Source organism: Schistocerca nitens, chromosome 5, assembly GCF_023898315.1.
Source record: "Schistocerca nitens isolate TAMUIC-IGC-003100 chromosome 5, iqSchNite1.1, whole genome shotgun sequence".
NCBI lineage: Eukaryota > Metazoa > Arthropoda > Insecta > Orthoptera > Acrididae > Schistocerca > Schistocerca nitens.
Genome location: NC_064618.1, coordinates 553,640,343 through 553,658,772, shown reverse-complemented (window position 1 = coordinate 553,658,772; position 18,430 = coordinate 553,640,343). Strand labels below are relative to the sequence as shown.

The window sequence follows — 18,430 nt, the reverse complement described above, 5'->3', positions numbered from 1 at the left end:
GTCCAGGGATGTATTTGGTATACGGAACATATGGTCTATAGTTGCTCGTAACACACAGTAATAATAATCTATTCGGTATTATTTCCCCAGTTATTTTTCCCCTATGAAATACCTGCACAATAATGGAAATTGTCTACAATATGCAACCACCAAACTGTACAGCACAATACACAGTGTAAAAGAACAACTTTCACACAAATGCAAAAGTACTGTAATGTGGTTGCCGTCGCAACTTGAGGAGATAAGGGGATCGTACGAACTTGCCGTCATCGATTTGATTCATATTTACAGGTTGTGTAGGGCACGACTACGACTTCAACATATGTAAGCAATCAGACGCAACTGTTAACGGTTTTAAGAAAACAGTGTTTGAAAATTTTACGCGTATTTACATATATTGTTTGGTTGCTAGTACTCGAAACGTCTGCACTCCAGCGTGTTAAGTGGTTAGTTTCAGGATGGCGAGGACCATGAACCGAATATTCCTGCCTGAACTTTTCTTCTTCTCACATAATTATTATGACTGTGCTGTCATCATTAAATTATTCATTTATTATTTTCGTAATCTTTATACTGAAAAAGGGAAAAACAACTTTCTAAATGGAACTGAAAAAATGGATACATAAGAATTTTCAATCAAATCAACATAGTCATTTTATTTATATTATTTAATCTACATGTGTGGCAAGTATAACTTGTAGCCTGTGGAGCATGGAAAGGATCGGGATGATACTGATCACAGAAACATGGGAAACAGTAATTATTGCGACGTACAGCACTCATAATGAAAGAGAATCCTTGCATGTGCATGGTTCCAAAACAACGTTGGGTTATATTCGTAACTGGTTCTGGGCCATCACACAATTTCGCGGCGTGCCACGCATAGCTGTTATAATTACGTGGGAATGAAATAAACTAAAGAGCACGAGAAGCGAGATTCGATCTACAGACCTCGAGCTTATGAAATTAAGCATCTACTCACTCGGCTGCGGAACCCTTGATTACTAGCGTCCATGTTAAGTATGTAAGCACGCGCAAAATGTTCACACTTTTTCGAAAACGGTGGACAGTTGCGTCTTGTTGCGATATTCTTCCCTAACACTAGGTGCACATCGGCCAATTCTTCAACGGTAAACTTACCCATACTGCAAAGTGTTACTTTTAACGAACAGCAGGACAGAACATTTCTTAATACAAGCTTTGGGACGAAGATCAAAGAGGGCATTACTTTTGTTAACTGCAATTATTGTAAGTGAATGGAATAACGTTTGTTTCCAAAGGAGAGACACAGGGCGCATAGCCTCGACATTCTCACTGTTGTACAGAAACTTTCTCAGCGCAATACAGATGCCAAGATAAATGGAGGTGAGAGGGCAAACGGAATGCAATTAGTCTGTAACGAGCCACCGGAGGCACACGTATCTCGTGCCAAAATACTCAGAAAATAGCTCCGAACAACTTTCGAAAGTTAATCGCTGGAGTTCGACTTCACCCCGTAAGCTTCACAGTGGCACGCTTTGATATGTGTATATGGGGCGAAATACTTGTCAGGCGTAAGAACTGACATAAAATTATCGGTATTCGTAACGGAAAATACGGAGCCGTTACGACTCGAATCGTGAAGTGGAAACACGAAGCAATAGAGTGGCAGTACTCACGGGGGCCTGGGATCGGCTGGAGGTGCAGGTTGGCTGGCGTCGCTGAGGGCCATCATGCTGGCTGCTGGTAACTGTCACCGATTGCTACTGCCGCTGCCGCTGCCACGGCGTCACTGGCGCGAAGCGGCGGCTGGGCCCGAGACGCGGCCGCCGCCGTCAGCTGCCTGTTGCCCCTCCCACAGGCCGCCACTGCCACAGCCTGCTGCAGCAGACACGGCACACAACAACACACGGGTCGCCGCGGCACGTGCACTTGCGCCAGTAGGTGACAGCGTCTCGCCTTACCCATTCGACCGCGTTGCCTACATACACTACCACCACCTGGACCACAGGCATGCGCGCATCCTGGTGACGTCACACAGTGACTACCTGGGCCAACGAGATATACTTCTCGTGGGACTCGGTCGTCAGCAAGGCCAAGAGAAAGACAGGCCGTGGCGCTTACGTCACAGCACGTCACACGAGTGCCAGCAGCCAGGGCCTGTACTACAGGCAGGACTTCGAGGCCGACTAGGGCGGCAATGTTTTAGGGGCGGCAGGGGGCAAAAAAAATTAGTTTCAAATGAAAAAACGAAAAAAATTGAGTAAAAGAGGATAAACCAAAACACAGAACTGTTTTCAAAAGCATACGGAACAGTTACTTACAAGGGAACCTCCCCATCGCACCCCCCTCAGATTTAGTTATAAGTTGGCACAGTGGATAGGCCTCGAAAACGTGAACACAGATCAATCGAGAAAACACGAAGAAGTTGTGTGGAACTATGAAAAAAATAAGCAAAATATACAAACTGGGTAGTCCATGCGCAAGATAGGCAACATATGAGGTCAGGAGCGCCGTGGTCCCGTGGTTAGCGTGAGCAGCTGCTGAATGAGAGGTCCTTGGTTCAAGTCTTCCCTCGAGTGAAAAGTTTACTTTCATAACTTCTCACAAAGTTATGATCTGTCCTTTCGTTCATTGACATCTCTGTTCACTGTAATAAATTTAGTGTCTGTGTTTTGAAAGTTGTTTTTACTTGAGGTTTAACGACCACATTGAACAACTCAGTGTACTACAAACAGTGGCCCGCCCCTAATTTAGGGCCACTGACTCCAGGGAAGGGAAAGAGCCAGTGCTTTTAGACGATCACAACATCCGTGCCTCACGGGATTCGAACCCGGAGACATGTCGGACGAATGAACAGAGGACAATCGCTTAGACGGCTGCGCCACCGGCGCGGCTAATAAAAGTTGTAAATTCTCAATATAAAATGCAGACAAGGCGTCATTTGTTTATTTAATCGCAAGATAGTGGAAGATGAAAAAGATTTATTCCTCATTCTAAAAATATTTCAATTGAAACAGAAACGAAATAACAACACGATTAATCAGATGACATAGTTTGACGCCTCTCCCGTCAATATAGCACAATTTCAAAATCCAAGGAAAAATTCATTTACACTAGAAAATAGTTACACACCTTTACTGATCCATTTTCTTGCAATTAAAAAAAAGTAATTGATGCCAAATTAAGTTGCACCGTTATATTCAGCTGACTTCTAATTTAAAATAATAAGTACATTCTTTCTTTTTCAATAAGTTGCGAAATTTCAAAAATTGAGGACATTTGTTGTTTTCAATCAGGAAGGAACTTAGGACAAAACATGAAAACTGAGGACTGTCCCAAGAAAATGAGTACGTCTAGTCACATTAGTTTAATGATTTAAAGTATAATAGGAGATTTGCATTGTTGTGCCGTTGGATGTCGGTGGTGGAGGTGGATTAGGATGGTAGTAATGAAGAAGAGGCGTTAGTTTTCAGTTCTAGTCTAGGGCGGTAAAACGTCTAGTAACTGCTCTGTCAGCAGCTGTCTTCGTCGGGGAATGAGTAGCTATTTCAGACGAGTTAATAATTCTTGTCTGCGCGTTTAAATACATGTAAGCTCTCGATAGCACACGACAAAGTCAAGACCTTTAGTAGGTACCATTTCAATTACATACTGATCTCCTCTAGGCCTTGCACGGAACCGAGGGCTCGCGAAATGTTGCTTGCGCACAAGCCGGCTCTTCTACTTCTTCATTGTTATTTCATTCCATTTGGACCGGAAGTGAGCTGTCAGCGGCACAATATTCCGCTCTTTGGCGAAGCTAATTAAAAAACATAGAATGAGAAACAAAATTTGCAGCTGCAGCTAAAAAACGAAAATACATACATTTTCAAAACACAGAAAGTTGAAACGCGTCTGAAAAAAAAAGAACCGAAGCATTGCACTCGCACTTACAATCTGAAGGACTGCCACTGAATGTGCTTTCGGCTCTTTAGCCAAACTAATTAAGAACATAGAATGAGAAACAAAATTTGTGGCTGTCGTTCTATTTTAAATTAAAAATCAGAGGCAGACAGTTAAAAAAAACGAAAATATATACATTTTCAAAACGCATCACAGAAATCTGAAATGAGTCTGAAAAAAAAAAAAAAAAAAAAAACATTGGAGCGCTGTACTGCACTTGCACTTAAAATTGTGGGAGGAGATGGGTGTGATGAGGTGTACAGGGAACATGATGCTAATTTGACACTTAACCTATTTCATTATACCTTTATGAGCATATCTGAAAATAGTTTCCCTAAGAAAACAGTGAAACATAATTGTATGAAACCATGAAAAAAGCCATTGCTTACTAAAGAGATAAAAATATCTTGTAAACAGAAAAGGGAAATGTATCTTATAGCTAGGAGGAGTAATGATCCTGAAACAATGAAACATTATATAAACTACTGTACTATATTAAGAAAAGTTATTAAAAAGTCCAGAAGTATGTGCATTATGTCTGAGATTAGCACATCTGATAATAAAATTAAAACAATTTGGAATATTGTGAAAAGGGAAACAGGGCAACCAAGAGCACAGGAAGACTGTATTTCTATCAAACACAATGAAACGTTTGTTAAGAAGAGGTCAGAAGTAGAAAACATTTTTAATAATCATTTTTAAGTGTCGTAGAGAAAATAGGTTTCACCTATTCATTAGAAAATGCAAGGCAGTATATGGAAGAGGCAGTACCTATGCAATTTGATAAAACTGAAATTTAACCCACATCTCCTACTGAAATTGGGAAAATAATAAATTCACTTAGAAGTAAAAGCTCACATGGAATTGATGGCATTTCCATCAGAGTACTAAAAGCTTGTTCCCAACAAATAAGTAGGATTCTCAGCCACATACGAAGTAGCTCACTGAAACAGGGAATTTTTACAGATAGACTGAAATATGCTATAGTTAAACCATTGCATAACAAAGGGGATAGATCTGATGCTAACATCTACCGCCCAATCTCACTTCTGACAGATTTATCCAAAATTCTTGAAAAAGTAATATATTCAAGAGTAGCATCACATATTTGTAAAAATGAAGTACTAACAAAATGTCAATCTGGTTTTCAGAAAGGCTTTTCAACATAAAATGCTATATATGCTTTCACTGATCAAATAATAAATGCAATGAATAACCGAACATCACCCATTGGGATATTTTGTGATCTCTCAAAGGATTTTGATTGTGTGAATCATGACATTCTTCTAGATAAGCTTAAGTGTTGTGGTATGAGTGGGACAGTGCACAAGTGGTTTAATTCATACTTTACTGGAAGAATGCAGAAGGTTGAAGTTAACAGTACACATAGTCTATAAAAACCAGTAGAGTCCTCTAACTGGGGAGGAATCAAAAATGGTGTCCCACAGTGTTCAGTCTTCAGTCCCTTATTGTTCTTACTATATATTAATGTTTTGCCACTCTATATTCATGAATATGCAAAGTTTGTTCTTTTTGCTGATGATACAAGTATAGTAATCACATCCAAGAAGCAAGAATCAGCTGAGGAAATTGCAAATAATGTCTTTCTGAAGATTATTAAGTGGTTATCTGCATATGAACTCTCACTAAATTTTGAGAAAACACAGTTTATGCAATTCTGTACAGTAAATGGCATAACACCATTGATAAATATAGACTATGAACGGAAGTCTGTTGCTAAGTAGAATACTCAAAATTTCTGGGTGTGTGCACCGATGAGAAATTGGATTGGAAGAAACACATCGATGATCTGCTGAAACGGTTAGGTTCAGCTACTTAAGCTATTATGGTTATTGCAAATTTTGGTGATAAACATATTAGTAAATTACCCTATTATGCCTATTTTCATTCACTGCTTTCATATGGCATCCTATTTTGGGACAATTCGTCATTAAGAGAGAAAGTATTCATTGCACAAAAGCGTGTAATCAGAATAATAGCTGGAGCCCACCCAAGATCACCTTGCACACATTTATTTAAGGAACTCGGGATATTCACAGAACCTTCGCAATACATATATTCACTTATGAAATTTGTCATTAATAACCCATCCAATTTCAAAAATAACAGCAAAGTGAATAGCTACAACACTAGAAGAAAGGATGATATTCACTATTCTGGATTAAATCTCACTTTGGCACAGAAAGGGGTGAATTATGATTCCACAAAAATCTTAGGTCATTTGCCAAATAGTATTAAAAGTCTGACAGATAGCCAACCAACATTTAAAAGCAAATTAAAAGAATTTCTGAATGACAACACCTTCTACTCAATAGATGAATTCTTAGATATGAAGTAGTAACTACAAAAAATAATTAATTCATTCATTATTTTGTGTAAAGAAAACTTATGTTAAAGTGACACGTTCCACATCATTACGAAATGTCGTATTCATGATCTATGGAACAAGGATTAATGTATGTATGTATGTATGTATGCATGCTCCACAGAGATTGAGGGTTGTTTGTAAAGATGTAGGGTTATGTTATGTGGGGAAACTATGGAAATAAGTAGGAGGTGAAGCGGATGGTGGGAATACAGATGGTGGAAAATACAGAGGGTGAGAAGGAGTAATGGTGTGGGATAGGTGGAGAATAGTTAAACTTGGTAGAAGGGACAACAATATAGGAATTGTAAGTCCGCCTTGATGCAAAATGCTTTTTGTTTTTTGTTTACTTATTTATTCTCCAAACTAGTTTCAGCGACAAATATCGCCATCAGCAGTGGGTTCTTTAAATCTGAAACATGAGAAAATAGCATAGTTATACACATTATTACATTTTTAATGTTTGTTTTTTGAATATAGTATGCTATTTTCTGCATGTCTTAGATTTAAAGAACCTATTGATGATGCCGATATTTTTCACTGAAACTAGTTTGGGGGATAAATAAGTAAATAAACAACAAAAAGTGTTTTGCATCAAGGCTGACTCACAATTCCCATATTGTTGTTTTTCTGTGCGGAAACCGACCAAATGGAAGAGTTCCAAGATAAAGTTATTGATAGGAGGGATAAATATCTATGTTTATCTCATTCTCTGGGAGAGGGAGTTGGTTGAAGTTGCGTCGAGACAGGATGAGGAGTGTGTGTAGGTGAAGGGATGTGTTACTGATACGTTTTCATACAGACTGAAGCTCCTCCACGCCCACATCGAAGCAGTGACCATCTCAATAGATCTACTGTCACCCCCGTATTGTTAGTTAGAAATCGAAGAGTACACGGGATGTAGGGCCATGATACTGTCCGCGTGTCTGGTTAGGAGTACCCATTAACATGGGCCCATCGAGGTGACAGAGGTGGACGAAAAGTGGTAAGGCCAGAGGGAAAAAAGTGCCAAGGCAAGCGCCAAAGGGAGAAAACCTCTGCGACATTCTGTACACGTAGTAAGAGCACTAGTGGATTTTCTTGATGTCTGCGACAGATCATGCAAGGGCAAGGTTGGTTAATGATTGGGTAACGTGCAATGCTCAGTACCAGCGTCATACATAGGTATTGCTGCAATGGGTACCGACGATCTCTCCTGGGCCAGTTGCAGCGTCTGCACCCCTGTAAACGCCATAGTCTTTATATTAGTGGTCGATTGGTCACACAATCGATCGCACATTACAGGAGGTTGTGTGCGTTCCGTTCTGTTTAGTGTGCAAGATTTGGTTTCCATGCTGTGGGTGGTCGAGGGATTGTGTCATTCATCTGGTGGTGACAACTTTACTGTAATGCATTGGTTCGCCGTTATTTCCGTTGTTTGTGCCTTAGCTTGCCACAGGTGGTTACGTGTCCCTACTAAGGAGTGTCTTTGGACGATTGTGTTTCTACCTATAGTTGTGGTCGTAGTTTCCCAGATTCAGGATGAAGGGGTTGTTCGAGCGTCTCGAGTTCCTGTATAGTCGTGCGGCGAGTTTTTTAATACGTCCGAGAGAGTTTAGAGGCGGTATTAATTGTGAAGGTCCACAGTGCGTGTGTATTGTCGAGCACTGCTTATGATACGTAGCACATTGTTCTGTATGACCTGCAGGCACGTTGGAGCTGTGTATCCCCAGACTGTGGCAGCATATGTCATCAGGGGTCTAATGAGTGTCATGTATATGGACTATTCAGTGTATTTCGCCTGTTCAGCATTGGATAAAGTTGTCTGAGTCCCGCGTGTGGTTGGTTGGTGACGTATTGTACGTGGTTCTTCCATGGTAGTTTTCAGTGCCTTCAGACACCTAAGTACCTGACTTTCTCATGGAAACGTATAGGGTGTGTGTCTAATGTTATTTACCTGCAATGTTGATGTTTGAATAGTTCTTTCAGGCTACAAGGGAACAGCACTGCGTCGCACTCGTCGACTTTTGCTATAACATGCCAAGGTTTGGCAACTCTGAGGGAAGTCTGTAGTCGTAAGTTGACGTTTGATGGTTTACAGTCTTACGCCATGGTGGCGGTGTTACCTGCATAGGTGGCAACCATTGTATTTTGTGTAGTTGGCAGATCGTTTATGTAGAGGTTAAACAACAGGGGGCCCAGGATGCTGCCTTGGGGTATTCCAGCTTGTACACCATGTTGTGTTGACTTTTTGCCCATAACGTCAGCATCCATTAGTGTGTTATGTACGTATGAGACATACCAGTCCGTTGTGGAAACCAGCATCGCTAAGTTTGCGTATGAGGCCATTGTGCCAGAGACGATCAAAGGCGTTTTCGATGTCTACGAACACAACCCCTGTTGCTTTGTTGGTGTTGTAGCCATTTATTATGCCTTCTACTACACGGAGTAGTTGTTACGTTGCAGAGACGTGATTCCTGAAGCTGAATTGTTCCAGTCTCAGGGTGTCGTTGTTGATGCGGTGACTAGTGAGACGTTTCAGTGTTGTCATCTCAACAGTCTTGTTGAGAGAGCTTAGGAAGCTGATGGATCAGTAATTTTGCGGGAGAGAGTGGTCTTTCCCTGGTTTCCTGAACGCCAGGACCTTGGCTGCCTTCCAACAGGCAGGGGAATGTTGGTGTCACAGGATGGCATTTGTGATGTGTGTAAGGTCTTCTATGGTCTTACCTGTGAACTCCTGGAGTGCACGGTTTTGAATGCCTTCAGGACCAGGAGATTTTCTAGCCATGGTGTGCTTAATAGCTCATGTAATTTTGCGTGTGCTAGTATGTCTAATATCGTGGGACGCAGGCTGGGCTAGAAGTTGAGTAACTTCATGGTCCGTTTAACGTGTGAATTCTGGGTCTAAGGGAACCAGACTCGGTGAAAAGAACGCAAAAAGTGTTCTAGCCTTGAGCCGAGTCTCCTTCGCAGAATATGCGAGGCTGTCTGGTCCTAGACGTGCAGTGTTTCTCCATGGTGAAGTGTCGTGTGAGGTTACTCATGCCAGGCCGAGTGGTATCCAGACTAGCGAGGTTTTGGTGCCATTGTATAGTTTTAAATGTTTGTATTTTCTCCCTATAACTCCCTAGAGCCTGTGAATGTGCCGTTTCTACAATGGGCAACCGCTACACTGCCAGTATCTCCTGAGACGGTTTGAAATTAAGCCAGGATTTCCTGGGGCAGGGCTGTTGAGTGTTGTGGTGGTGTACAGATACATATATTTGTTCTGTGTGCATAACTTTATGTATCTCTGGGAAACACCTATCAAGCGTTTCCTCCAACAGTGAGCAGCTCGCATACTTGTGGTTCAGTATCCAATGTGGTTCGATGTTCTGCAGTGTCTTTTCCGTGTGCAGTATTAGTGGTAGGTGGTCGGAGGTCAGATCGTTCTCAACTTCAGTGGTGAGTATGCTTGTGATGACCTTGATGAGAGCTATGTCTATAACATCTGGCTTCTGTCACCTCTTTGTGGGCACAAATGTGAGTACATCCGGCCCTAGTATGATGCAGTTTCGGCCTAGTGAATGTTCGTACAGTTTTTTGCTTTTGGAGATGAGTATTCTGGGCGGTTTGCGTTAAGTCCTCCAGAAGTGATGTCTCGCAGTGCTATACCGATGTGCTGATAACGCATGTTACGATGTTCTGTGGCGGATCGTATAGCGATATCAGTGCAGTTTATGCTCCATTGAACTTGGCCACTGTATTCTTCGAGCTCAGTGAGCTTTATGTTCATGTGCTCAAAGTCTTTGTGTACGATGATTGCTGTGATGCCTGTCACCCTGTCACCTGGTCGATCGGTACAATAGATGCAATAACCAGAAAAGGGTAGCTGTCTGTATGGTTTTAATAGTTTCTTATTCACAAGAGTGACCCAGATGCCATTTCTCTCCATGAAACGCCCGCATCTCGTGGTCGTGCGGTAGCGTTCTCGCTTCCCACGCCCGGGTTCCCGGGTTCGATTCCCGGCGGGGTCAGGGATTTTCTCTGCCTCGTGATGGCTGGGTGTTGTGTGCTGTCCTTAGGTTAGTTAGGTTTAAGTAGTTCTAAGTTCTAGGGGACTTATGACCACAGCAGTTGAGTCCCATAGTGCTCAGAGCCATTTTTTTCTCTCCATGAATGCATCTAGTTCTCTCATTGGCGTTCCAAAACAGGATCTTTGTCAGGGTTCTGCTGTTTGCGTAATGGGGTGGGTATGGTATATTATCCATGGAAGAGTGTCATACGTGCTGTGAGAGGAGTTTGTATTACAGCCATGCACTGACCAGGTGTGGCTGCCAAGAGCTGTGTGCACTGTGTGGTGGCGAGGTTTAATTGCCTCATGAGGATTTTAAGCCATGCGTAATTGGGAAACAATGACTCCACTACTCCACCAAGTGTTGTTAGGATGTTGTTAGTGTTGGCCAGTGAGGCAGTGGTTGTGATTTTGGCTTGTTGTTCTGATTCTGGTGTGGTGGATGGGCCAGCTTGAGCATCGGTGGTGCATGTGTCTGCCTGTGGCGCCTGTGCTGTCGCTGTGGTGAGGAGGGGTGGGGGAGAGTACTGTGGGTCAGGGTTTCGCTGCATTTTTGACTGAGTGATTGAGTGTAGATAGCCTGTTGTTAGTGTGTTTGTTGTGGTGTGGTGGTGTTTCCTCTTCTGTTGTTGATGTCCCTTCCCCTTCTCTGGGTTTTGGGTTTCCCTTGTGTGAGTGCATCTGCCGTGGTTGTGTGTGTGTCGGTCTTTGACTAGAGGAGTTGGGGTTGTATTGTGCTAAGGTGTCCGTGTCGCAGCTAGTGCAGGTATATAGACTGTGTTTTCTGAACAGGTGCTGGATGAGTGTGTGGCGGGCGCTGAGGGTCCGCTGCCCTCCCCTCACCGCTAGTGCCAGCGACTGCAACAACGGAGATGCCGCTCCACACTGGGCGCAGGGGGAGCGGGGTTTGAAGCTGTTCTGGCGATTGTTTGGATGTTTTTGGCGCTTTTGCGCCTCAGCGTCTCTTTGTATACTTCGCACCCTTTGTAACTGGTCACATGGGGGCCCATTACAGTTAGCGCATTTGCCTCGGTCTGTTTTGCCTTGTGTGCAGTGCTGCGTTACGTTGTTGCGCGCGAATCTACGGCAACGGGCTTCAGCTTCACATTCGCCGTTTAGCCGCGTGACTAAATCGCTGGCAGCGATGGCATTGTTTGGAGAGATGCAACATTTCGTATACTTCTGCTGTCATGCCCACGTGAAGGCGGAACTTTACTTTCAGCAAGTCGCGGGAGTGTGCCATGTCGGCCAGCTGCGCCATGTAGTTGGGTATTTTTTTGCATGTTCGGAAGCCCACCATGCGGCTCACGCCTAAGCAGGCCATTGGTGAAGACACAGCAGCGTACCAGGGTTAGTCATCAGAGGAGAGGCAGTGTGCTTATTGGAACCCGGTTTGCAGATATTACAGGACATGCGGAGGTGTTCGACAAAAGCCGACTCGTGGCCAACGGTAAATACAGGCCTGAGCACACATCTGTGTGACGTCTTAATGTAGTGTTTGAGGCCATTGATAAATACTCATCAAAGCCCTTTGGTCAAGTCTTTGAAAGTGTAGCAGAGAAGCTTTTAATAAAGACCTTTGATAAAAGATAGAGGGAGGGCCATTGTTTACATTCCGATTCGCTTGCTTTGGTGCATTTAAGCTATGAAATATAGTCCAAATGGCTCTGAGCACTATGGGACTTAACATCACCTAAGGACATCACACACATCCATGACCGAGGCAGGATTCGAACCTGCGACCGTAGCGGGAGCGCGGTTCCAGACTAAAGCGCCTAGAACCGCTCGGTCACGTAGGCCGGCTGCTATGAAATAGCGAAGAATATTTGGCGCGTGGCTGCCCCTACTGTGGTCATTGTAAAGTGTCAAGAAAATGAAATTCTTCATAACACAAAGCACGCTGACTACAAAAAACGGAATAAACTATTAGAATCATATAAAGAAATAGCTGCAGTAATTAGCTGCATTCGAAGTTGCTGCACTGTGGGTAATGTGAAGCTTACATATAAAAAGAAAGGATGTGGAATGAGATGGAGACATCAAAAGACATTTGTGCCCATAGTGTACATAAGTGAAATAAATGTACTTGTTACTACTTTAAATTACACTAAATGCATCAGAACATCATCTTCACTGTAGAACACCAAACAGAAGTAGGTTTAAATTTTCTGGATCTCTGCATAAGTAGCTCCAACAACAAACACAAATTTCAAGTATACAGGAAACCAACATACACAGATAACACAATTAATAGATCATCCTGCCACCCGGATAAACATAAGACGGCTTCATACAGAGCAATGCTAAACAGAATGCACAAAATACCACTAGAACCAGCTGACCAAATAGAAGAACTAAACACCATCAAAGCAATTGCTTACAGTAATGGCTACAATCCAAAATTAATAGATGAACTAAACTCTAAGATAAATCCCCACATAAACAAATACAATAACAAAACAACATTAAAGAGTACCACAACACAGCCAAAAGAAAAATATGTAAGCTTGCCATTTGTAGGAAAACTGTCATATAAAATAGCAAACCTGTTCCGAAGAACAGATATCAAAATCAGCTACTATACAAATAACAAAATACAGGACAAAGCTATCCATAACATTAAAAATAATACCAAACCGTACAATCAATCAGGAATATACAAACTTAACTGCAACTCATGTCCAAAAACATACATAGGCCAAACAGGGAGAAATTTCAGCATACAGTTTCGAGAACACATGGATGCTCTTCGTTTAAAAAACTTAAATAAATCCACATTCGCCCAACATGTAGCAGAAAAAGAACATCAAGTAATAGACATATCCCATAACCTACAAGTTCTCCACCTAGCCAACAAAGGAAAAAGAATGAACCTCCTAGAAGAAATCGAAATTTATTCACATAAACATGCATCCCCTTCTGACATACTTAACGACCAAACAGAGCTGCCAAACCGAATATTTCTGAAAAACTTCCACACTCTACTTATCAAACCACTTACTAAGCACAATCAAGAAATAACATAATCTAATATAAACCCAACAAATGCATGTAATAATATAAAACATAAAAATCTTAATTCTATCTTTGTTATATTGTAAATGTATGAATTACTGCTTTATATAAATGTGTTATGTTAGTTTATTATCTTCAATACTGCCAAAAAAAAGTATACATCGTACTTAGAATACTTCTATCACCCAAGTCAATGTTTAGAAAACAGTAGCTTATCTTAGAACCTCAAAACTTTCGTAAAATATAACTCTGTCCATAGATAAACCGTTTGTATGTGAACAAAAACTGTCAGTCGACAACATGGCGGATAACGCAGTGCGCCTGTGTAAAATATGTGATAAAAAGTGTTTGTGTTGTTGCAAAAAAGAAGAAAAACCAAGAAAAAACAAGGAGAGGAGAATGTAAGTAAAATGAACAACTGATAGTGCGTAACTTTAAACTCGCGAAATTGAAGTAAATGATTGGAATCGTTGCTTTTGCACAGGCCTGCTGCAGCATCGAAACTGCTGTCGAGATTGTACTACTGTAGTAACTGAAGATCCATGTAATTTGCCAGCTGAAGATGGGTGCAAACCCGAAATGCATATTGGCATAAATAAAACGCATTAAAAAGTGGCTGGTTGCTGTATTTTTACAGTGAAATACACTAAATAACCTTACTTAACCTTCATAAATTCCTCATTAGATGATTTATGTATTGATTCACATGTTTCTGGAATGATGTGTAAGATGGTACATGGAGATTCGAGCACAATATTGCAAGATGGAATAGCTTTTGCCTGTTATTTAAAATCTTAACTTAGCCTTGAGACGATCTTTAGCAGAAATAGCATTCATGATTTAAACAATGAAACATCGTACCAATCAGTGGCGGATTTAGAAGGGGGGAGGGGCAGAGGGGCACATATAAAACGTAAAACGGCGCTTGTTAGAACATTGTATTCATTTTGCACCTACGTATTTGCAACTATGGCTGGTAGGTGGTTGTAGTAGAGGCACTGTTGTTCGTATTCAGTATAATTTAAACAAGCAAGGTTGGCAACTATTACTTGTGGAATGAACATGATCACTTCAGCATTTGATTTAAGCACACATTATTCTGTTTGCTTTCCGCTGTGCGTTAAACAGGAGACTATATGAGTGGATCTAACGCGAAAAAAAAAAGACACTTCACTGTTTTCTTTAAAAAAAATGCTTAAAAGGTGGAAGTGGAATTAATGTTGGGGAAGAGTCATCACTTCCAGCGACTGTGGATTCAGCTTCTACTAAATTCCTCTGTAGTGTGAGTGCTTTATGTGATGACGAGACTATTGTGGTCGAGCGTGATATAGGTCATTTGGTGAACAGACGTCGACATTTGACGTACGAGGAAATATTTCAGTGATTAAACTACATTTGGGTACCTCTGCCAAATTTTGCTTCCTACAAGTTGCAGAAGGTAATAAAATGCGATCGTTCCAGAGGAAATGGCTAGAGGAAAATGTTTGATTGGCCTACAGCAAGAACTTAAGTGGCGGATTTTGTAAAGCTTGCGTTCTCTTGAGTAGGGCAGAAGGAGACAACAATGACGTAAACTTAGGAAGACTGGTGGATGAACCAATGAAAATGCGTAAGAAAGCAATTGAAATTATACGCAGTCACAGAGAGAAAGAGTATCAGAAGAGGAATATGGCTGCCTGGCAGAACTTCCTACATGTGACTGAAGAGAGGTCGAACGGATATTTTAACAAGAACGGATGAGAATAGAAAGAGAAGAGTGGACAAAAAAGAAAAAATACTAATCCTAGTTAGAAAAACAATAACGTTATGCGGAGATCAGAATACAGAGATGATGCTAGGTAAAGGCAATCAGGAGATGGAATTTACTTCAGAGGGAAACTTCCGTGCTTTACTGAAATTTCGAATGGATACAGGCGATGAAATATTAATACGACATATGCAGTCGAAGTGATGAGGATACGGGACTGGAAACTGAAGGAGAGTGAAAGTGCTGAGAAGTATAGACAATTATTTTCTGCGATGTAGAAAAAGAATGGAGTTTATTCAAAGACACTTTAGTCGAAGCAGCAGAAAAAGTATGTGGTAGAACATCTGGAAAGGAAAAAGTAAGGCCGGCCGGAGTGGCCGAGCGGTTCTAGGCGCTACAGTCTGGAACCGCGCGACCGCTACAGTCGCAGGTTCGAATCCTGCCTCGGGCATGGATGTGTGTGATGTCCTTAGGTTAGTTAGGTTTAAGTAGTACTAAGCTCTAGGGGACTGGTGATCTCAGATGTTAAATCCCATAGTGCTCAGAGCCATATGAACCATTTTTTTGAAAAAGTAAGACAGACAAGTTGTTGGGATAATACCACAATCCAAGCAGTTAGAAGAAAAAATGAAGCATGGGGAAAGTGGTGGAAAACTAAAAATGACGAGGAACATGAAAGATATATCGAGGAAAAGAAGAAGTGCAAAGAAATAGTGGAAACAGCAAAGAAAAAGGCATTGGAAGAGTTTACAAAAAAACTCGAAGAAGATGTGAAGAGCAATAAGAAAATGTTCTATAAAATGATGAAAAATAAAAGGAAAGCTTCTGAAGTACCAGTAAAGATGGAAACAGAGGATGGTACTGTGATTGAAGATCCAGGGAATATAATAGATCTCTGGAAAGAACATTTTAAGAAACTGTTAAACGCTGAGGAGCAGGTACACGAGGAAACAACAAATAATGGAGAAATTGAGAGAAGTTGGGAAGCAGAACTAGGACAAATTACACGGGAAGCAATGGAAATAGCTGTGAGGAAGATGAATGGCGGGAAAGCCCCAGACTTGATGAAGTATCAGTGAACAGGATAAAAGCAGCAGGTCCAGTGGAAATGCAGTGGCTGTATAGAGTACTATCAAGTGTGTGGACAAATAGTACAATACCTGACGATTGGAGAAGGGAAGACATTGTTCCCATCTTCAAAAAAGGCAATAAAAGACTTTGTAAAAACTACAGAGGAATAACCCTTATGAGTCATACAGCCAAGATTTTTGAAGGAATTTTATTAAATCGAATAAGTGAAAAGTTATAAAAGGAGCTGAGTGAAGCACAGCATGGGTTTAGGAAAGGAAGAAGCACAATCGACCTGATATTTTCTATCCGTCAACTGATGGAAAAAAGTTGGGAGTATAACAAAAGGATGATAATGGTTTTATAGACATAGAAAAGGCATATGACTCATTTAACAGGGAAAGACTCTGGGAAGAAATGAAGAAAAATACATTAATGTAATAAAGACAGTGTACAAAGGACACAATTGTAGAATCAGAACATCAATGGGGGAACTCTGAATACTCCGAAATAAGACAAGGACATAAACTAGGAAGTATTCTATCTACTGCACTTTTTAATGTTGTGATGGAGGGAATGAATAGGGCAGTTAAAGACATAGTAAAAGAAAAAGACAAAAAGATGATTTTTGCAGATGATATGACAGTATGGGGCGATAAAGAGGTAGTTGTACAGTTACAACTCCGATGCGTAGAAGGAAATAATAAAAAGGTATGGATTAAAAAATAAATAAAGATAAGAGTGAAGTAATGTTATTTGGAAGAGACAAAGGGATCAGCTGAAATACTACTTTGAATGGAGAACCCCTCAAAGTGGTAGACAGTTTCAGTTATTTAGGGAAGAATAACCAACGAAATTAATAGGAGGTTACAGAAGGGAGACAATTTCTACCAAACAATGAAACACCCAATCTGGAATAAGGAAGTTTCAGAATAAGCAAAACTCTTTATGTATAAGAGTTATTACTTCCCTATTGTCACCTATAGAGGAGAAACATGGACAATGACAGAAAGGAGCAGACTGCAAGCAGGGGAAATGAAATTTCTGAGAGCAGTTAAGGCAAAAAACAAGAATGGACAGAGTAAGGAACGTAGATATCAGAAAGGACCTTAAACAAGAAAGTATGTGAGAAGAAATAGAAAAAAAAGAGATAAAGATGGTACATCTACATCTACATCCATACTCCGCAATCCATCTGACGGTGTGTGGCGGAGGGTACTTTGAGTACCTCTATCGGTTCTCCCTTCTATTCCAGTCTCGTATTGTTCGTGGAAAGAAGGATTGTCGGTATGCTCTGTGTGGACTCTAATGTCTCTGATTTTATCCTCATGGTCTCTTCGCGAGATATACGTAGGAGGGAGCAATATACTGCTTGACTCCTCGGTGAAGGTATGTTCTCGAAACTTCAACAAAAGCCCGTACCGAGCTACTGAGGGTCTCTCCTGCAGTCTTCCACTGGAGTTTATCTATCATTTCCGTAACGCTTTCGCGATTACTAAATGATCCTGTAACGAAGCGCGCTGCTCTCCTTTGGATATTCTCTATCTCTTCTATCAACTCTATCTGGTACGGATCCCACACTGCTGAGCAGTATTCAAGCAGTGGGCGAACAAGCGTACTGTAACCTACTTCCTTTGTTTTCGGATTGCATTTCCTTAGGATTCTTCCAATGAATCTCAGTCTGGCATCTGCTTTACCGACGATCAACTTTATATGATTATTCCATTTTAAATCACTCCTAATGCGTACTCCCAGATAATTTATGGAATTAACTGCTTCCAGTTGCTGACCTGTTATTTTGTAGCTAAATGATAAGGGATCTTTCTTTCTATGTATTCGCAGCACATTACACTTGCCTACATTGAGATTGAATTGCCATTCCCTGCACCATGCGTCAATTCGCTGCAGATCCTCCTGCATTTCAGTACAATTTTCCATTGTTACAACCTCTCGTTATACCACAGCATCATCCACAAAAAGCCTCAGTGAACTTCCGATGTCATCCATAAGGTCATTTATGAATATTGTGAATAGCAACGGTCCTACAACACTCCCCTGCGGCACACCTGAAATCACTCTTACTTCGAAAGACTTCTTTCCATTGAGAATGATATGCCGCGTTCTGTTATCTAGGGACTCTTCAATCCAATCACACAATTGGTCTGATAGTCCATATGCTCTTACTTTGTTCATTAAACGACTGTGGGTACTGTATCGAACGCCTTGTGGAAGTCAAGAAACACGGCATCTACCTGGG

At 41.3% G+C, this 18,430-nt stretch overlaps 1 protein-coding gene across 2 annotated transcripts in view; it reads right to left on the bottom strand.

Annotated features, from left to right (window-relative positions):
- LOC126260026 (protein NDRG3) overlaps window positions 1-18,430 on the bottom strand; it is a 584,669-nt gene that overhangs the window by 524,492 nt on the left and 41,747 nt on the right. The window contains exon 1 of one of the 2 annotated variants that reach the window (XM_049957197.1): window positions 1,659-1,768. The exons of the other annotated variant lie outside the window; for it this stretch is intronic. Coding sequence (XP_049813154.1) covers window positions 1,659-1,714 — 56 coding nt within the window. The 5' untranslated portion in view covers window positions 1,715-1,768. Of the gene's footprint in view, window positions 1-1,658; window positions 1,769-18,430 lie in introns of those variants that run through there. 2 annotated transcript variants of the gene reach the window in all.